Genomic DNA, 21876 nt, shown 5'->3' with positions numbered 1-21876 from the left:
GTTCGTAAATCTAAGGGATTAAAGGGATCCATGTCACTGCAACGGCTGGATTGTTTGACAAAGATCAGTCTGAACACATCAGCTGGGTACTGTTTAGTGTTTTTTTAATTTAATAAGATAATTAAACATGGCTCTTAAAGCCCTTCTCAAGGGATTTTCTATTTACCATGACAAAAAAAAGACCTTCAGGCAAACTCATTATTATGAAACTTTGAGAAAGTCAAGGCACAGCAGAGTAGCATAATTTGAATTTGTTGATTTGAGTAAACTAAGAGCAGAGGATAGGTGGATGCAGCATTTAAAACACATGTAAGGCAGAAAACAAGCTGTTAATTTTCCCTCCTGTCCTTTGAGGCAAACTCTCAAAGCTTAATTTCAATCTTCCCTCAAACCTTTGTTGAGAGTCCTGTTAACAGTCTTGAATATAAATGGACTCAACATAATGTACTATTCATAAATTTCACAAAATGCCGGATTGTCCTTCTATATTTGACTATTCTATCAGCAGCAGGAATTTGTTAATGAAGTTAATTTGCATCAAAGAAAAGTAAAAATGGTTAACCTCACAGACCTCACATGAAAAACATTGGCCATGTTTTTTCTCCTTGAGTAATTATTCTGTTCAAATAGCATATATTTCTCTCCAGGCAGATAGTGCTTGGGCTGAATGGATGCTGCCACTGCATAATGGTCCTCAGACGTTTGTTTCCTTGGCAACGTGGGGAGGGCATGTGAAGAGGGAGGTATAAAAGCACTGGCAGCTCCTCTCTGAGTCTTACTCTGAAGTAAATGCATTCACTGTCAACACGGAGAGCCTCAGAGAACTTGCTACACACTTTCTCTCCCTATTTGTCACCTTCTTTCTTGGCTCACTTGACGGCTCAGCTCCACAAGTAGCTGTTCAAGAATGATGCGACCGAAAGATTTACGCCAGGGTTCTGGCACCAAGACCTTCCTAGATGCCATGCACGGCGGTAAAGTTCACCTCGCACGCTTCATCCTGGATGCCTTGGATGGACGCATCATCAACTCTAAGACAGAAAACAGCCGCACTCCGCTCATGTATGCTGTCTGCCTACAAGACCCCGGGACCAGGGCCAAGTTCACCCGGCTGCTGCTGGAGAAAGGGGCAGATGTCAACTGCCAGGATGAGGACGGTCGCACAGCCCTGAGCCTTGTCTGTGAGTTGGGTCACCTGGACGTGGTCAAGCTTCTTGTGCAATTCAATGCTGACCCCGACATCTTTGACGCCTGGGGTAACAGTGCTCTGATGTATGCTGCCTTTTCTGGGCATAGCCAGGTTCTGGAGTTTCTGGTCCGGGCTTTCAAAAGATTGGGACTGAGGCTGGACAGAACAAATAATGCTGGTCACTCAGCCATCGAGGTGGCCAACTTCTTCGGACATAACCAGTGCGTGCAGATTCTGAACTTTCCTTGCAGGAGGGGTGTTGGCACAGATGATCCACTTGCTGATTCGGGTACCAGTGGTGAAGGAGAGTGTCGGCTGCCCAACAGGCTCCCCAGGCATGTTCTGGAGACGTTCTCCAAGCAGTTGAATAGCAATGAAGACCAACTGCCTGGGGTATTTCAGAAACAGCTGAAGGTTGGTGACAGTAGTGGGCTGTGGAACCGCTTCAGATGTCCCAGGAGCCAGTCTCAAGAGGAGAACCATCGCCACAACTGGGCTCTGCCTCCTCAGCGAGAGAAAAGCCAGTTTGAAGGGGATCACAGCGTTCTCTTCACAGCCAAACAACTGCAAAATTGCCAGCTTAGAGACCCGAGAGGGGCTAAAACACTGAACTCTCTGCCTCAGCCAAGCCAGAAAGATGTCAGAAACACTGGACTCCAAGAGCCTACACCAGTTAGTTTTCCTCTCTGGGGAAAAGCGAAGTCGTTTAACCTGGACCTTCTGAGCAATAGAAAGCAGTCCTATCAGGGTGATGTGCGTGACATGAGCCTGTCAGCCAGCAAATTAAAGAGAGCCTCGCTACAGGATGAGAGATGCCTTATAGACAAGATGGAATGTCAAAGGAACACCCGGGGCCTGACAAACGATGCTAACAAAACTCTCTCAGTGCCAAAACCTCTTTTAAACAGCAAAAGTCAGCCCGTGAGAGCAGTCGAGGAGAATCTCAAATCAGAAGAGGCTAATGACATAGTTCCATCAAGTAAAAGAGAGCAGCAGAAGAGGGGAAGCTTTGGCCCGACCAGCAGACACAACAAACTGCTGTCTTCCAGAGGGGAGATCGAGACGGGGAAGATCCCAAGCCGTATGCCGGGGTTCATGGGCCTGGGCAACAGACTGCTGCGTAGATTCACCGCACCAGAGTTCATGAGAATGGTGACAGACTGTTCGTCTGGCTCCTCTAATGGCCGAGGGCGCATGTCCCGCTCCGAAACCTTCCCTCTCTCTCACACACATCAGCAGGTAAACAGCCAGCCAAGCGTTGACAGCATCAGTGGAGTGAAGTGCGAGTTTGAAAGCTGCTCTTCTCAGTCCGCCCTTGATTAGAATAAGGACATTATGAAGCAACAGAAATGGCTGGTAAAAATTCTGACAATGCAGTTTGATTGTTTGATGATATTATCTATTTATTGAGAGAAATAATAATATTTTGCTTTTGTTGCAGTTCATTAGTTTTTTCAATGTTTATCAATAAAAAACGAGATTTAAAGAGGTTTAAAAGCTTATTGTTCAGTTGCATACAATTTTGCTATTGTATATTTGAAATAATTTATAAATTAACACAATATCCATCTGTGAGCTACTGAAAATAATTATTTTTGTTTGACATATATAAGATTTATATTGTATGGAATTTAATGGATTTGATATTGCTTCTGTGTTTATAAGAAATATTGTACGTATTTTGCTTAACGATATTCAGTGACTGTGCACTGTATGATCCATACTGAATACCTAATAAACACTTTAAAACACCAGTATTCATTAATATCTACATGTGTGTGAATGAGGAAAATGAGGGATGAATTCTGATTCAATATGCATCATTTATTGATTTATACAAAATTAAAATGTGTAATTCTCTTTTCCATGAATGATCCACACAGAGATAGAAATACATGAAACATGTCAACATGTATCCGTGTCAGAATACAAAGACTATGTGCAAAGTGTTTCTGAGCAGGTGGACGTCCTGCAGCATCACATGCCAGGCCTGTGTGCTTTATCTAGGCAAACAAATGCAGTCATATACATCTTGTTGAGGAGCAACACACACACATCTGGTGGTTTTTAAAAAGTCTGTCACAGTACAAAGAGGGCTGTATCAGAAGGAAACAGTGAGATGTTGCCTCACACACATCCATGTACCCATGTGCTCACACACACACACACACACACACACACACACACACATGCACACATACAATTATACACTCACATTTCAGTAAAGAAAAGTAAAATTTTGAATTCATCTCATATAATTTACTGCAGCAGGTGTAATGACCTAATATCCAGTATTTGTATTTACATTATTCATGTTTCTGCTTAGTCCATACTTAATAATGAAACCATATTTGCAACTTCACATCATACAAACAATCCACAATACCTTTTGGAAATAAATAATAAATGTGAAAAAGAGGAATATGGTACTGGTGATTTTCCAATAGCCCAATAGTAGCAGCTGGGCTTTCATCTACCCATTTATTATGCTAATAAAAGAGAAATGTCTTTCACATCCCAGTTTGGTACATATTCAAGCATATTCGCATCAGGCCAGGTGTGCCTCCATTTGGCCATGCAAAGAGTCTACTGTCAGTATTTGTGGAGTGTACTGACTGAGTTTCCACAACAGAGTGTGTGAGTGTGCAGAGGTAACTTTATCCTTCCCTAACAATGTCACAATGAGCTACTGTGGTTTGAGCCTAACACCAGCTTTATAAGCTTTACACGGCTAGCAATAATGCCCACTATAAACACTATAAAGGATCTTTAGAGTAGCACGTGTTCATTACATATAGTTACGTGGAATATCGATTAGTTGATATGCACCATCTTGTGTTGAATCCCACTGAATGTTAAAGGAAGCCAATCAATATTCGGATTCGAACCGAGTTGAGAGGTGAGGGATTGCATGCTGCCTTTAACTCACTCCTAAAGTGCTTCTGTCATGCCCGAGACCATGCGGTGTCTTTCAACCAAACTTGCCGTCCTGCCACCATCACTCTGGCAGCAACATGCTCTCTGGGTCTGTTTCTCTAGAGCTGATCGCCCATTGGCTTGAGTGCAAGAGGAGTTGTAACCCGGTGCTGGTCCTCGTCCGAGGCCAGATCAGGACAGATTTAAGGTGGGCATTGGTGAGAGGGATCCCCCACAGGGTCAGCAACGGGACATGCGCTTGCGGTACTGCTCCACCAGCGGGACCAGGCACTGAGGTGAACCGCTCTGCAGCAGGAAGGGGTGCTCCAGCAGGTCAGTGGCGCTGGCCCGCTCTAGAGGGTCCCGAGTCAGCATACGGTCCAGGAAGTCTTTTAGAACTGGGGAGATCTGGACCAGAGAGTAATGGGTAAATATATTTTAACTCCAATAAATTGTTGCAGTAGTTATTTTGATACATTTTTGTAAAAGTACAGTAACACTACAACCAAGACAGCTGAAAGTCTTTATTAACTTTGCTAAGAACATAACATTTATTCAACAAGAAGCAGTGGATTTGATAAGAAACATTGTCTTATTTTTGGGGAACTAGAAGGGGCAATACTGCTGTCAAGATGGCATTTGATTGACAATACCAAGGTACTAATTTGTCACATTTTACAGCCATGCTAGCGAATCTGTGTGACTGTGCTTAGGTACAGTGGTGCTTTGAGCTAAATGCTAACAGGCTCACAATGAAAATGTGACGGTTGTATCAGATATTGCTGCTATTGTATCATGATAATGTTTAGCAAGTGCATTAGTTACCATGTTCACAATCGTAGTTTGGCGTATTGGCATGCTAATGTTTACTTATTAGCACTAAACCCAAAGTACAGTTGAGACTGATGAGAATTTCATTATTTTTGCAGGTATTTAGTCATAATCCAAAGTATTGGACAAAGTAAAACATTGTCTTTACCAAATGTCATGATAATCATTCAGAGATATTTATTCAAGACACATGACACATACATTACCATCTCTAGAGCCACGTCACTGCAAATGCTATACACAGCATGTTTTAAGAAAGTTACGAGTGTATGTGAGTATGTGTGTCTGTTCTCGTACCTGGCTGACATTTCGTACAGTTGGAGCCAGCTCATCCCTCAGTCTCTTCATCGCTGCTACAGGGGTTTCACTGAAGTACGGGGGCTCTCCATCCACCATCTCCACCACCATGATACCCATTGACCAAACATCCACCTGGTGCACCAATACAGAGATAAATTAGGAAACAGATCTTCCACCTTAGGCATTCATACTGCACGAGACAAATCACCACTGCTATTCAGTGTGAGTGGATTTGAATGTGTGCCTCCTCACCTCAGTGCCATATGGTGATTTGGAGATGACCTCAGGAGCCATCCAATAGGGTGTCCCCACTAGAGACTTCCTCTTAGGGATATCCTTGCTGATCTGAGCACAGAAGCCAAAGTCTGAAAGCTTGACCTGGGGGTACAAGAGAAATACCTTAGTATCAAGATAGCAAAACAAAGAAAAACAGAAAGAAAGAAAGAGCAACACCATCTCATACCCTTCCGTCTAATGTTAGTAGTATAGAGTCACTCTTGATGTCTCTGTGAATGACTCCCTGTGAATGGAGATAGGCCAGGGCTTGCAGAACAGCTTCACACACTGTGGCAATCTGCTCTTCACTCAGCCTGCAGGATAACACACACACACACACACACACACACACAAGCACACATGTTTACACCATGGTTTACACACACACACACAAACACACACACACACACATGTTTACACCATGGTTTACACACACACACACACACACACACACACACACACACACAAACAGATTTTATATTAACATTTCACACTTTTCCATTACGATGTATGACGAATCACCAGCTGCGAAAGTTAGAATTCATCATTCATCATCAAACATTAAAGGCAATGATAAAGAGTGCAAGGTTCAGAACAACAACTCCCACACAGCAGAAAGACCCACAAAACATGTTCAGTCCTCTACAATGTACATAAACATAAGAGACAGAGACAAAAGACAAAAAGCCATTTTAAAACAGCAAGCAAGGTCAGGAGCTAACTGAAAACGAATGTAACACATAGTAACAATTACCTAACAAAGCGCTGTATTCTCCCACATGATTCTCAATATATTTAAAAGACATATCTAAAACTATATTAGGGGAAAAATAGGCAGTTATTCTGCTTCTTAATTTATGGATACTTTAATGAGTCTAAAAATTATATGACACCAGACTGTAGCTAGGAAAAACAGAAGAAGCCAAGGACTCTTATTCTTGATTGTTCTGTCAATATACTGATTATTTTAGTGTCTGACAAACAGTAGCTGTGACATCTGGCTCATTTTACATGTCATCTGGCTTGAGAGAAATTTTTATAAGTGATCTCACCCTGAGGTCATGCCATGGCAAACAGTGACAGTTCAAAATAGTTACAAATAGTGTTTTCCTTGTTTTTGATGTATGCGCTACTAGACAACGTGACAGCATCAGGAAAACTAATTTTCAACTAAAATGACTTTCCACATGGCATCTAAACATACACATATTTGATTATGTTATTGAATTATTAACTTTCCCCAGAGAAAAGCAGCTGGCTTGGAGTGGGAGAGAGTGCTGAATGACCGTCTTTGTAAGTTTTTGTGATGCTGGTCTCAAGACTGATCACTCACCAGTCGATACCACACTACCCCCTTGTGGTTGATTTAGTTATTAAAGATGATATCATAACCAAACAGAATGCACCAATGCAGCTTTCTTAAGACGGGTCAAGACGATCTCTTGGTGGTGCTCTTACCTGGTTTCAGACACAATGTTGGTCAGTGCTCCACCCTGCAAGTACTCCATGATAACCCACAGCTCCTCCTCTACCAGGGCTGATTTAAACATCTCCACCACATTCCTGTGCTGATAGTCCCTCATGATGACCACCTGCACACAAAACATACCTGTTAGAACCAAAATCTTTAGAGATATTGCTAATAATGTGACCACACATTTGGTTCTCTAATATCAAAGGGGTACTTAAGCAATTTTGTACTCAACCACTTTCATAAAGTTAGGGGACTTGTAAAAGAAGAATGGTGAAAATCGGGGCTGTAGAGGTAAGGACTCTTTAGCATGAAACAGTCTCTTCATACCCAAGTCAATAGTGTCTTTGATTAGAAATCCTGACTGGTAAACACCCACACTTAAGCCAATTAACCCCTGATGACATCATCGGGGGTTAATTTCTCAGACTTTAGAAAGCTCCCTCCATAGCCAAAGAGGACATAATACAACCGTTTTACAGGCTGAGTAGTACTCCCAATGACATATTCATGATCATTCAGGTCGAAATAAACTGGAAATATGCTTTAAAGGTGCCGTAGAATGCTTGTTTTGAAGTCCATCCTTGTATTTAGAGTTTCTACCAGAAAATGTTTGCATGCTTTAATTTTCAAAAAACACATTATTTTTCTCATAACGTCCATTGCTCCAGCTTCTCTTTTCACCCTCTGTCTGAACACTCCGTTTTAGCTCCTGTCTCTTTAAGGACCCCCTCTCTGAAAGCCCACTTGCTTCTGATTGGCCAACTTCCCTGAGCACAGCAGTGGGACGGGACCTAGCTGTACTGGACTGAATCAAGGCCTCCTATGCGAGACTAGGTGTCATTAATTACTGTACGAAAACACAACTTTATAACTTTTTTTGCTGGTTTTGGTGAAACTGGATCAGATTTGACGGAGAAAATATTTTCTGGATTTCCCTCTGATGTCCTCCAGCTGCTCTGCCTCCACTTTTGGTGATTCACAGAGTGTTTGTTGTTACTTTACCTGATAATTACTGCTATCAGCAGTGTAGCTGCTAGCAACTCAGTTGGCTGTGCAGCTAGCCGTCCTATTGCTGATTCTGCCTGGACTGGAAGCTTGGTGCTCCAAGGGTGTGTTGGTGTTTACACCTCTAACATTCTAACAGAAATTTTGGACCGCTGGTTCAGAGTGAGATGATAACAATACAACCAAAACCATCAGCAGCAGCTAGTGGTAGTGTTAGCAACAAGTAAAGTCCATCGGGAAACTTCATAATCACAGAGTTGAGGCAGAACAGCAAGAGGACCTCAGAGGGTAAACCAGAAAATATTTATCATTCCTTCATAACCATAAAAGCACTTTCTGTGAGATATACTGAACAACCTTCAGCTCTAGGTCCATGAACTCGTATGACCGCTTCTCTAGAACGTGGGCTGGTTTATGTAAATGTTGGGGGAGTGAATATTAATGATGCCAGATGTTACGTCACATCTAGCACTTGTTGGCATTCGCCCGTTTTTCCAGGGTCTTGTGCATGAGCGAGATTTACATACGAAGGAGGAAACAGTGGTGACTGATGCTCACGGTATGTCAGTTTCATGGACTGAACTCTTTTTACTATGATAAGGTAAATACAGTTTTCCATTCTATCTTTCCATCTTTAAATGCTAGACCACAAAGAATAGCAAGCAATAAATTTGTAGCTGTAACCTTGAATCCATTGTGTGTTTGTGATTTGTCTTGTGTTTGTTTGTGGGAATCACTTAGCTGGATACTGTACCTCGTTAAAGAGCAACTCTCTTCTCTGCTGCCGCCTCAAGTCCATCATCTTCACCGCTACCTGCTTGCCACTGTGCTTCTCTGTAGCGATACACACCACCCCCGTCGACCCCTCCCCAATCTTCACAAAGTTCTCCAGGTAAGACCGCGGATCACCCTTGTCTACCACCATCTGTAGGGCCGCTTTGAACTGTTCATGGGTCACTTTGGGTGGGTCTGGTGGTGGTCTGGGTGAAGGATGTTGTGGTGGTCTGAAGGCAGGGGAGCATGTGCCAGGAGGACTGGTGGCTAGTGAGCCTGTAGGGGAGGGTCGAGGCTGGGAAGGGCTGTCTTGCCGGGGGTAGGGAGGATTGGGGCATCCAGAGTGTCTGAAGAAGGGGTCAGGCCCACTGGGCCTCAGTCCCATGTTAGGAGACAGACCCAGCGTGTAGCTAGCTGAGGAACGCACAGTACGCTGGGGTCTGATGCCGCCCACAAGAGGACTGCTGTTGCCAGTGGGCAGGAAGCTGGAGTGGTACCTCACTACAGACTCTGCCTGCACAATGAGAGAAAAAGGGTGAGGAACTTTAAGAGAGTTTACTCTTACTCTGTATCCACTTTACCTGATATGACCCATGTATAGATGTTGCTACATGGACCCAAGTGGCCCGCTGAGATCTTGCCAAACACACCATCGCTCAACATTTACAACCCCACTGGCACTTTAAACCCACATTTCATATTTTAACTCTTAAATTAAATAAAATTCTCAGCCCCAGAATTTTAATCACCTTAAGTTTAGATGTAATCAATATCATGCCTCGCTAAGGTTTCGACAACCCAAGCATGAAAACGAACCCCTAAGATTTCATGACAAAAATTTGTATTTAATGGATTCAGAGTACATGCAAAAACATGCTGAATACTAAATTATGATGTACATAACATTAGCAGAAATATGCATATATTGTGTATTCTGTGAATAATGTATTAACAGTGCACTTAATGGCCACAAAGATGTGCAAAAATCTGCTGTAATGTCAGGCTTACTTTCAGGTCATAGGAGGAGAACGGCCTCCCGGGGCTGTTCTGTGGGTGCATGTACATTGGTAGGTTGGGCCGGAGCTCCGTGGTGACTGCCGCTTGATCTCCATGGGGCGGCTGTACAGTCATAGCTGGGCTGTAAAAACAAGCTATAGGTCTCTGGCTTGGAGGCATTCCCCTAGGCAGCTGGAAATCTCTCTTCCATATCACTCTCTCCTGAGGGCTGCCAACCTCACTGCTCATATAAGCCCCGTGACTTAGCATTGGGATGTTCTGAGAGTGAGCTGGTTGCGAGGGTCCCTCCAAGGAACTGACGCTGACTTCATAGGTGGACTTGGCCTTTGGCAAGATCCCATTGGGCTGCAGAGTGATGCTCTTCTTCATGCCCAAGTATGGGGTGTTGGTCTCACTGTGGATGTTCCTGGCCTTGTCCCTCCACTGGTCTTGAACCGCATCCTCGTCGTCTTCATCATCTTGGGTCAGGCCCTCATACTGGTAAGGGTCTCCCTCATTCACTTCCCCCAGCCTTCCCAGAGACTGTGCCCTCTTCCTGGCTGAGGGACTGCTCTTCCTCAAAGAGTTGGAACTGGTCACAGACAGACGGCTCATATCATTGATCATGGCTGCGATGTAGTCTCCGTGACCGATCATGCTCCCTCGCACAATGGTCTGAAAGAAGAGAGGCGTTTATCTTTATCACATTGTGCATGCCATGATCACATTATAGAAAGATTTCAGACTGGAAGGAATAGTGAGGGTGACAAAATCATTGCTCAGAGGCAAGTTAAACTTAGACTTGAGAATCTGTAAAGGACATCTCATTCTTCAAAGACAGTGACATAAATTATTTTCCCAGTGGATAATTCTGACGATACACTGACAAATGTTTCAAGAGACACGATAAAAAGACAGAGCCTCTACAATTGTTCTTACATTACACAGTTCAGATATTACAGAGAACTGTTCCTATGACCACATGGTATGCATAGTTAGCAGGCATGCAATTGGCCTATACTTGACAGCTGACAGAAAATGATCAGACAAACTTAAGTTCTTTTGCCAGATTAGTGTTACTGTTGCAACTGTAAGAAAGAGTGCATGGGGGCTCATTAGTCACTCTCGGGGTAGAGTCATGTTCAGTTCACAGCCAGTCAACAGCCTCTCCTGTTTCTCTAGGTCTGTGCCATTACATCTGCACTGGGGGTAGAGGTCAGATGACATCTCACCTACAGTAGCACCTCTCAGAGGAGGGAATGGCAGGTGATAATGGCCTTGGTGAGAAATCCTATTCTAGAAGAAAAAATTCAGATGTCGCATCACATCATCTTTTCAGTGAGAGCAACAATCTAAAATGTACTTTATTTTCACCTATATGTTTAGTATTTTTGCAGTATGTGGTTCTTGTTCTTCACACTCATCTTGATGATGCTATTAAAACCATAAATCTGACCTAAATGCTGACATGACGGTTCTGATATTGATCAGCACTAATCACATCAGGGCATTGATGAAATGTTGGTGTTTTAACCATTTTTTTCTGGGGGGGCACAAACAGCATCGACAGTATGCTCCGTGAAGCATAGAAATCTTTAGATTTGCAGCCTTTATCATTCACTGGCATTTCCTTTGCTGTACCTGCACTTTTTATCCCTTCTGCTTGACATCTGTGAGAAGGCACCATGGGCTGTTATTAATTGCCTGCATGGAGTAATAAATCTTGTGGCCCCTCTGAGCATTCAACATTGTACAGTCAGTGTGCACAGCAGGGTCATTAGCTCAGCCCCACGATAGATAAGAAAGCAAAAAGATAGGGAGGAGAGCCGGCCTTCCTTCCACGTTGTCATCAGAGGATTATGGCATTTTCTGAGACAGCAGGATCCCTCTGCAGCACTGAAGGACTCTGCATCAATACAACCAGCAACATATCTTTATGCATGAGTCTCTCATTGATTAAAAAGATATTTTAGAATGGCAAATTATCGTGAGAGATTAATGACAGCCTAGTTGAATGGTGTGCCAGTTATTATTGATCAGTTTAAGGTAAGGTCAGAAGATCAATGACGAGTTGAACAGAAGGTGTGGTGTACCTTCTTTGGCCTCAGTTCCACCTCTGTGATCCTGGAAGGGTCTACCATGGGTTTGGGCCTGCGCAGGTTCTCTATCAGACTTTGCCATTGGGTCGGCAGGCCCACAAAGCAGCCGTGCTTGGCATCAAATGAGGTGTGGACACGATGTTCAAAGTTCTTGGGCGCTGATATCTCAGGCCTCTTCTTTTTCTTCTTGCGAAACATCCTCAGGTCCACGAGGGCAACAGCCTGCCCGCTTCAAAATGTCCCTGCAGAGAAAAATATTCATCTTTTAATAAACTGCACTCCACATTACACAGACACAGCACATGTCCAAGTTACTGTAATCTTGACTTTTGAAAAAGTAATCAAAAAAAATGTTGCCACTGACGGACCACTCTTCTTTACTATCTACAGTTTGACCAGGTGTATTCAAATAAATACTGACAACAGGGACGGAGAAAAAATTTCAAATGACTTATCTAAAAGCTGTTCCATGTCTGGGATGTGTATGTCCCATGCTTTGCTGGCTGTCATGAGCTTGTGCCTCTGAGAATGGCTCCAAGGAGAGTGGATGGATTTGTAAGCACATGTGTAATGAAGGATATCTGGTCAATTAAGGCTTATTCATTCTCTGTGCCATTTTACTGATGAGCACGCGGCCAGGCTGGCCAGCGCCCACAGGCTTTCAGTGCATTAGCAGGACAAGCACACACACGCTCATGCACACACACACACATATGCAAACACAAATATACTATGGCAGGCTATCCTTCATAAACCCTTTACCCTTTTATATCCCGTCCTAATTAGTAGCGTGTGTGCCCTTGATTGCAGGGAGGGTAACCACTTAATCCTTGGATGGTTGGTCCTGTGTTTGGCGAGCCACTAACTTGGGTTAACTGTATGTGCTTTATTTTCCATTCAAGTGAAGGGAAATAATTAAATACATTTCATACATCTCATTTCCTCAGCTGCACAGCTGTGCTGGGAGATAATCACTCAAATTTAAGTCTCATGATTAGTATTAATACTGTGTCATGAAGCTAACGGTATGGAGGATGTTCTGGCAAGCCGTGTTACCAGCATCGCTCTTGGGATGGCAATGCAGGTTTGTTGGTCAGTCTGTCGATCTTTCCACCACAAGACGTGAGGGGAGACAACAAGATGTTGATGCATGATGTAATGAGCTGCATTCAGTGACGTGGAATAACATATTGCTGCAATGCATATTTCATGCTAGTGGTCTGATACATCATGCGCGACAAAGCACTTGCAATAAGGAATGTTGGAGAATGGCATACATTTACTGCCTCTATAAAGTCACCCATTGAGCAAATAGGGCTATGGCTGTGAGCACAGTTTTGCTTTTTCAGGCGTGCCAGCAGCAAGGGATTGCAATGTTGGTCAGTTTGTTAGTGGACTCATCACTTTGGTCCAAACTTAAATATCTTGAAAGTTATTAGATGGATTACCGTGATATATGCTACAAATGTTCATGGTCGTTAAAGGATATATTTTAATGATGATCCTCTGCATTTTCCTCTATTGCTACCAGCACCAGTTTTTTGAGTGAAGTACCGCAACAATGACCACCAATGAAATCTGGTGCAGACAGTCATGATCCCCAGAGGATGAATTGTTATAATTTCGATCCTATAAGCCTTTATCTAACGCCATCATCAGGTCACATTTTAATTTGTCCAGTTTGTTTGTTTGTTTTGGTTTGTGGCCATATACCTGCAAAACTATTGACATTGCCGTCAGCCTCAACTTTACTTTGCATTTACTGCTAATTAGTGAAGTAGGAAAAAAACATTGCACTCAACTAAAGACAAAATAGAGAGATGGTGTGCAGAATTTGCATACTCAAATCAATGAGATTATTCCTTTTATTCAATTTTCAATGTCAAAATGAGCAAATGCAGAGGACATTTCAGATATGCCTTACCAAGAGGTGCATCAAGTAGCTGCGGTCATATTTTACCTCTGTATGTTATTGCTTTGTCTGTTCTTTAACTTGTATCCACTGAGATGGTGAACATGTTACACATTATACCTACTTAACATGAATATGCTAGCATTATCTTTGTGAGCATGTTATCTTGCTGATGTGACCATTAAGTTTAAAATACCAAGTACAGCCTCGCAGAGACGCTAGCATGATTGTAGAAGTCTTGTTTATTTTAGCAGAATGAAGCACTTAGAGGCCCTGATGGACGTGGCCAATGCAGAGGCTTATATGGTGCCCCTATACTATCAGATACAATCTCCCATCATGCACTGTGAAATGGTGGGAGTTGAGGAAATTAGTTTTGCAGTTATCTGCAGCTCAGCAGGCGATCACGCTGGCAGCCTCTCCTCTCTCCACCTCCGCCCTCAGACCAGCACGGCTCTAAACGGCATCAGCGATGCCTGTTATGAGCTGTATCGGTGACTACCACACACCACTCGGCCCGCAGCATCACCAGAGGGTAAAAGGAGGTCAGGCCAACTGGTCACATCAGCTGCCTAAATCATCCTCATTACAGGAAGGAAGGCGGAGTTAGGACAAGGTGGGGGCATGTCACCCTCCAAGGATGATTCAATCACAAGGCTAATATGCTAAGTGTTGCATAAGCGCATCACTCTGTGCTCTCCCTATGTACATAACGTGGTGCTGGGAAGGACTTTAATTCCATCTGACAGGGACATTATGTTTTGAGGGCTCTCAGGGGGTGGGGAGAGAGGAGTTGGGGCCAAGATTATATTCAGACCTGGATGTTTTAGAGATACAGGGACCCAGATTCCTTCTCACAGACACAGAAAGGCTTTTAACCACCAATTGTGGCTGTTTTTTGAATAACGAACGACTGAGAAAACAAGCTGCAAGACAGAAGATTATGATCTCTGATTTTTTTCTTCTTTTTCCACTGCGCAAGAGACTATCTGCTTAGATAACTGTTAACGTGCAGATGTTGGCATTGCCTGAATAAATATTTACACATAGCGCTCATGTATCCTTTTACAAGCAGATCAATCAATATTTACTCATGAGTCAAATGCAAACTGCTACAGTCCTTCACTGCCAGCAATAATAGGGTGATACCAGCACAAATAGGACGGCTGCTTTGTATGGTACTTTATCAAGCTTCATTAGTTCAAAGCAGCAGAGAACAGAGCACATCACAGCATTCATTATTCATTCTCGACCACTGTTCTCCTCTGAAGACTCTGGAAATACAAACTAACCACTGTGATATTAGAGGCAAGTAGAAACATACACACACTTTCTTTATTCATGTCCAGCCAAAATGTATTGAAAAGTTGATGCAATTATTGATTTACAAGCTTTAATCACATGCAACTGGCCTTTTATTGACCTCTTTGACTCTGCCAAGTTTATGACTGTCTTGATAACAATATGCTATTGATTTCTAAGTCACTAGTATAATACGTATGCACAGAGATGAACTTGCAAAGTGCATAATAACGCTTTCTGGTCACATCCCTCTAAACTGCAGGGATTTGACCCTATGCCTCAGTGGCTTGTCTTGAATCTATCAAAGTGCTGAGGCAAAACTAAGCCAGCTGCTGTCAGGGATATGAAGAGCCAAAGGGAGATGAGATCACTCCGAAATTGTGCTACATTAGGAATTTCCATCTCTACTACTGTGTGCAGGAGCAGAAAATTAAATAGATCCAAATGCTTGACCTGGCAATCCACAAATCACGTCACTGAGAAATAAAAGCTCACTCACAGGAAATCATATGAGCATAAAGCTGTTTGTAGCTAGTCTACTTGTGAAGTCTAAATAAACACAAACCTTGAAAAAAAAAGATGTTGGAGCGTCCAAGTTGTGTAAAACATGCAAAGAGATCACATTTTCGCTGGAGAATCACAGCTTAATCACAGCAATACCTATTCTAGGCTCAAATGAAGATCCAATCACAGCCTTACCCCGCAACTGAACAGAGCTTCTCCACCTGGCAGAGCGGCCGAGCCTCTCATGCTATGCAGAAAAAGAACCAGGCAAACCATATGTTTCCCACAGAAAACATGACAGAAGAGGAGAGGGCATGCTCGCATTCCTCTCATGTTCAAATCACCCAAAACAGGAGTTGTAGATGTGTGGGAAGGGATCGAGAGATAAGAGAGATATTGGATTTGCTCCGAGCTCTGTTGAATGATTTTTTTCCCTATTTGCCCTGATTTCAGTTTCTATCTTTTTTATTGGCATGCATGCAGGAATGTAGTGAGTGTGCAGGTGACTGTGATGGCGGGATTAGTATGGTGTTCAGTCCTTCACTGATCTAATTTTAGGACACATCATGCCCCCCCCCCCCTCAGCACCAGACGCGTGTTTATTTGGTACAGGATTCATGTCAAATAGTGAGGTGAGAGTGGGAGACGATGAAGATGAGGTAATCCTCTTTTTGTGTTTGTCAATGCATGTAGAAGCATAATCCAGCTATACAGAATTACAGGGGGCTACATCTATTTCACAGTGGCATAGATACCATCAAGGTCTTAACTGCTGTTTTTTGGACTCGGCACTGCAGTGTGGGGGGTTTAGAGATTGCTCTTCTATCAGCTTCATTATGATGACCGTTCTGCCCTTTGAGTGTAATGGGACTGCCTTTCAAAAGGGGGGGGGGGGGTTATTGGTTGGTCATCTATTCCTTGTGCTTTGTGAAACACATGCACATACACACACCATCTGAGGGCATGAAAAAAGGTACATAAGCGCTGGACGTGACCGGACAGTGCAATAGCAGTGTTTATGATTTAAGTTGATGTCTGCTTTCTCTTTGAAGTCACCTCTGCAGACATGGAAGGATAGTCAATAAGAGATGACAAGTGATGTAATAAGCTGCATTCAGTGACACAGAGTAACACGTTGCTGCCATGCATATTTCATGCTAGTGGCCTGATACATCATGCACGACAAAGCGCTTGGAATAAAAGGAATGCTGGAGATTCGCACACATCTACTGCCATCTAGCCCTGCTAGCTGCTAGGGACGACAATGCCGGTTGTGGTTGTGGTTTGCCTTGAAATTTGATTCGCTGACTTTTCATCTAGCGCAACCATGAGAGCCAAATTTGTCCTAAACTTTGGTTTATGACTAAATACATGCACGAATAATGTTAATTCCATTAGCCTCAGCCCCACTTTTCTGCTAATTAGCAAATTCAAGCATGCTAACATGCAAAACTAAGATGATGATCATAGTAAACATAATGCCTGCTTAGCATCAGCATGTGAGCATGTTAGCATGCTGATGTTATCACTGAGCTCAAAGCACTGCTGTGCCTAAGAACCGCTTCACTAACATGGCTTTAGACTCTAGTCTTGTATGAAAAATTTATCATGTAAAAGTACTTTATCAAAAATATAGGATACGGATGAAACTGAAGATGCTACTATGGAGGTAGTACAGGTGAAGATTTGTGCCAGCTGTTTCTAATGTGGTCAAACAACAATGTTCTCAGTCCTCTATGTATTGGTATCTCTAATAAAAGCTCCATTCAGGAAGGGTAAGGACACAATGTAGAGCATACCCAAGGGCATGTGAAGTGAATGTTATGGACTAGTTTCAGTATACAGTTTATGAAAAGCAAAGTACAAAAGCAAGTAAAGGTGCGTAAAAGTGTCAGAGGCAAATAATAATCAGTGAAATACTCAATCATATCAATATTGTGCATTTACTTTTTAGTTGTAAAATAGGGGATGACTCATATTCAAACAGAGAGTTCATTGATGTTGACATATCTTGGGGTATTTCAAATGTCACATAACTTGCAACGATGCGTCATGTGTAGGTTTTCACTCAAACCTCTGTATGAAGTAGTTCAAGTCAGAAATGGTTCAAAGTCACCAAGCACTGCAATTCTGAGGAAGTAATTTTCTCATGCGCTGAATGAGTAAGAAAAGGCCTCAGGATTGGAAGGGAATAGTAAAATGTGATGTCCATGCCCAACAATGTGGGCTGTCAGTTCTTCAAGGGCAGACATCTGCGCAGGAGAGCACATCACTCCTGTGTTAATATTGACAGAAGGAAACAAGAAATGAGAGGTCGACATGGGAGGAGAAAGAGTGGGGGAGGAAAGGAGAGTCTGGACACTCAATTGTAGTGACAGAAAAAGAGATGGAGAAGATGAAAGGGAAGAAAGCGAGAGGAGAGAAATGAAAAGAATAAAGATGCTGAATAGATAGACATACATTTAAAGTGTCCGTCCCCTGGAATAGGGGCATAGCGTTGTCGACAGCAGCCCTCTTTGTTCTGAAGTTCCCGACAAGAAAACAAGTTTGATCTTTCCCTGCGGCGAGGAGTGTGGACATAAATGTGCAGTAAAACCTACGATCTCTATCTACTCCAAATACCTTAACATAATGACATTGTAAAAGCAACACTTCTAGTGTCCTGGGGGTTTTATGGGATGTTCTACTGATGCTGACACATCACTAGAAAAACACACTCAGGAAGTATGCACCTCCATACAATATAACAATATGTAGGGGTGGCCTAGTTGCTCCATAGGCATGCGACCTCTGACATATCTAGCAATTGTAAGTAGCTTTGGATAAAAGCGTCAGCTAAATGAATAAATGTAAATGTTAAGGGCTAGAACGCAGCACTGACCAACACTCTGCTTAATTAAAGATCCTCTTGGCTTTTACAAGTGCTTTGAACAATTTGATGCTGTGCTGATAGAGACATATGACCAGCATGGACCAATAGTACGAGCCCAACTCTTCTCTCTTGGGTCTAATTTATTGATGCACCGGGCCTCGGTGCAAGCTTTACTGTACGCGCATGTGCTTATGAAAGCTTTGATTTATATTTTTTAGCTCAGGCCTCAGCGTGTCTCTCCCAGGGACAAAGCACCGACCATTTTTAACCTCAGATCCTTTGTGGTATCAATCTGCACTGACTCTGCTGCCATCCTCTGTCACCCAGCACGGGTGCTGTTTCAGCCCAGAGAGGGAAATCATGGCACGCTGTCCCAATTTGGACTCAGAGCCTGTTTTAATCCTTAGTGCTTGACGTCTCAGGGCCAGTGGCGACGCTAAGCTGGTAATGCACGCTGTCCCCTCCTTTGGCTGACATGAACATGACACTAGCATTCCTGAAAACAATCATGAACACAGCAGTGCACATGACAATGATTTACCGCCTACACCTGCTTGTTATGTTCATGTGTATGTGTGTGTGTGAGAGGTCCCTATCACTTCCTGTCCTGTCAGTGTCCCATTACTCGTGCTGTTTAGTCTGTGCTGCCAGTTTGCTTTGTACTATGAGTTTGTAAGAGTGTGAAAACAAGATGGGCGACATGAGACGCCCTCCAAAAAACTAGCAACTTCAGAAGACGCCAGAGTGTTCACATCATCCTCGGTGAAGCAGATGTCAAGCTGTGTGTGTGTGTGTGTATGTGTGTATGTCTATTAGTGTGTGTGCATGCACCAAAGAGACCTTCTCTGTCACCTCCTCTACCCTTTCCCTCCTCCTCCTCCCTCCTTGAATATCAATGAGTAACCTGAGACACAAACACATGGTAGTGTGACAATTGGAGAGACTATGTTACATCATCATCAGACTCATGAAATGCATGATTAAAAACCCTAATAAAGAGAATGCAGATTCAATGAAAATCTTCCTGACTATCTGATCTAAACCCTTTGTGCTGATCACTTACAGTATATGTCTGGATAACATCAGGTGCAGCCACCAGTCTGTGTTGTGATTCTGTCAATAAGAATGAGTGCAATGGCGATGCTAAAGCATTGGACTAAAACTAAAATCTATACACTTCTTTTAAACACCTTAGCCTCGGATTGATTTTCACTGGGGATTTAGCATCTAATAGAGAGACTTTACAAACCTCTTTTCAATAATGCGGAGCAGATTCAAACAGAGCACGGTTCAAACATTGCCTCCCACGTTTATGCAAGCTCTAGTACAACAGGTTTTCTCATGGTTACATTTACAGATGTAGAAGTAAATGCTGTTACTCAAATATGTCACATGTCAGTCTCCTATCCTGTGGCTGTTTTTCCACAGCCTCCATCTACTGAAGTGTGTATATACACAGAAGCAGCTTAAATCCACATGCAGTGGTGGGACCAGAAAGATAACCTAAGAACTCAGCCTACACACCAACACTAGAACACACAACAGTAAAAACAGGAAGCTTCTGTTCACAGTGCCCATAGCAATGGCACAGTCTGTATTTGTCAAGTAGTGTGATCCGTCCTGAGATAGGCAACATGTAAGCGATTGTTGCACCCTTTTCCTTGAAATACAGGCTAAAGACAGAAGCAACAGAGACACAGAAAGAAAGGGGATGTGGGGAATTAGAGGAAGAGGGTAGAGCAGAAGGTGAAGGCTCCTCTTTTGAGATGCAGTCCATCACAAAATACATCCAGTAACCCTCTCCGTCTTCCCTTTTTGTCCTTCACATCAGCACCTGGCTGCACTGCATTCTGCTCACAGCCACTTCTCTCCCTCCACCACGGTTGAAGCCTACCGACGGCATACCCCCTCCACCCCCCCACAGAGAGGAAATGGGGCTCTGGTGGGATAAATCATTGTTAGAAGAGGGGAGGGGAAAGAAAATCTGTCATCCCTCTTACCTTGCCTTGTAGTGAAGAGGAGAGAGGAAGGATTGGAAGCCAGAGTGTGTGCGCACACACACACACACACTATTATACACCTCTCACTCACATTTACACACACATACACTCACTCATGGACTTATACGCTCTCTCTCTCTCTCTCTCTCTCTCTCTCTCTCTCTCTCTCATGCACACAACGGCGAGGAGGGTTAGCTCCTAAGCAAGCGCACACTGCAGGCTGCCGCTTGCCTGGGAAAGCCTGATGCGTTCCTCCCTCCAGGCAGAAGCACACACTGCCATCTCAAAGGCTCTTTGTCGGGGCTGATTCATCCCCGGCTCCGTGGCTGAGTGCTGGTCCGCGTAACGGTGCCTGCTCCTGGGGAAACAGGGTGACCGTACAAAAGAGGGACAAAGCCATGAAGAGGAAAGGCAGCATCCAGGAGGAGAGAATATCACGGCCCCATACAGCTCCTTCCATCCCCCCCTCTCCTTCTCCTTCTCTGGCTCGCTGTCTCTCTCTCTCTCACACACACACACACACACACACACACACACACACACCCTCCCACCTCCCTTTCCCTCCCTCTCTTTCTCTCTCTCTCTCTTTATCACTTCCCTCCTTCTCTGCCTCCTCCCACTCCCTCATTGGGCTGCAAAAGAACTGATAGCAGTGTGTGTATGTGTGTGTGTGTGTGTTTTAAAGCCGGTTTCCAGTGACTGTAAGGAGAGGAGAGCTCCGCTACACCTCATCACCTGGGATACCTTTCATCCACCTCCATCTCCCCCTCTGTCTCCTTTACACATAATGTGGGTGACATGAGGGTGCTGCATTCGCCCAGTGTGCTGCTGTTCAGTCTATTGTATTATCCACTGAATGACAGGGTCAGTAATGGCAGATGACGGGAGGGGTTGTAGTATCACTGAGTGTAAAAAAAACAAAAAACAAAAAAAAATAGGGGGGGGGGGCATATTGTGGAGCTATTTCTGTAGAGGGTGAAATCCTCATCCTCACAATCTCTTTTGAGTCCATTGTGACCCAGAAATCTTTGTGGATGAAGGCATAAGAAACTGAAGTTACAATGTTGCCCCAGTCCAGCATCCTCATTATTTGACTGAAAGGTTCCCCTTTCTTTTTACCACAATCATTTCCTGAATAATTTATACAGCAGCAAAGACCAGACACAAAGCAGGGAAATGTATTAGGGTCAAGTCATGCAGAAATTGCTTGTAGTGTGAGCCAGATCCAGGGCCTATGTGTAAAACATGGTGTTTTGATATGAGAGACGCATGCAAAGGCTCTACAACAGGCTTAAATAATGATGTTCCTCCTTACACATCAAATAAACTCAAGTGAAAAAGGCTCCACTGAACCAATCTGCATAACAATGACAGATTTTGCCTGTTGGGGGTTTGGCAGACACGACCCCTCCCTCTATTTCACTCT

General features: G+C 43.5%; 2 protein-coding genes across 3 annotated transcripts; one reads left to right on the top strand and one right to left on the bottom strand.

The window, feature by feature from the left end:
• Nucleotides 1-794: 794 nt before the first annotated feature.
• On the top strand, nucleotides 795-2942 carry LOC119910727. Its single transcript, XM_038729515.1, has one exon. It carries the CDS (start codon nucleotides 908-910, stop codon nucleotides 2510-2512), a length of 1605 nt encoding a protein of 534 aa, XP_038585443.1. The 5' UTR covers nucleotides 795-907; the 3' UTR covers nucleotides 2513-2942.
• Nucleotides 2943-2992: 50 nt separating this feature from the next.
• Nucleotides 2993-20955, bottom strand: LOC119910726 (serine/threonine-protein kinase PAK 4). 2 transcript variants are annotated; one of them, XM_038729513.1, is made up of 9 exons: nucleotides 20451-20955; nucleotides 11855-12102; nucleotides 9774-10436; nucleotides 8746-9279; nucleotides 6971-7104; nucleotides 5700-5826; nucleotides 5489-5614; nucleotides 5234-5368; nucleotides 4346-4513 (listed from the first exon to the last, which is right to left on the bottom strand). In XM_038729513.1, the coding sequence occupies exons 2-9, from the start codon at nucleotides 12056-12058 to the stop codon at nucleotides 4346-4348; spliced, it is 2091 nt and encodes a 696-aa protein (XP_038585441.1). In that variant the 5' UTR covers nucleotides 12059-12102; nucleotides 20451-20955. The 2 variants fall into 2 exon arrangements, with proteins under 2 accessions (XP_038585442.1, XP_038585441.1); XM_038729514.1 differs by lacking the exon at nucleotides 20451-20955 and having other exon boundaries at nucleotides 2993-4513; nucleotides 11855-12058.
• Between the last annotated feature and the right edge of the window lie 921 nt (nucleotides 20956-21876).

This window comes from Micropterus salmoides, unplaced genomic scaffold (genome assembly GCF_014851395.1).
Source record: "Micropterus salmoides isolate LMB-PRFRI ecotype aquatic unplaced genomic scaffold, ASM1485139v1 Ms_hic_scaffold_19, whole genome shotgun sequence".
In the NCBI taxonomy this organism is placed as follows: Eukaryota; Metazoa; Chordata; class Actinopteri; order Centrarchiformes; family Centrarchidae; genus Micropterus; species Micropterus salmoides.
This window is presented reverse-complemented; position numbering and strand designations above follow the sequence as displayed.

What these genes read in the sequence shown, in the direction of transcription:
- LOC119910727 (XM_038729515.1), top strand. Translation starts at nt 908, where the DNA reads ATGATGCGACCGAAAGATTTACGCCAGGGTTCTGGCACCAAGACCTTC.
- LOC119910726 (XM_038729513.1), bottom strand. Translation starts at nt 12,058, where the DNA reads ATGTTTCGCAAGAAGAAAAAGAAGAGGCCTGAGATATCAGCGCCCAAG. An exon ending in GAGAGTTGCTCTTTAACGAG is followed by an intron (nt 7,105 to 8,745) that starts GTACAGTATCCA and finishes TTTTGTGTGCAG; the next exon opens with GTGGTCATCATGAGGGACTA. An exon ending in AATCACCATATGGCACTGAG is followed by an intron (nt 5,369 to 5,488) that starts GTGAGGAGGCAC and finishes TTGGTGCACCAG; the next exon opens with GTGGATGTTTGGTCAATGGG.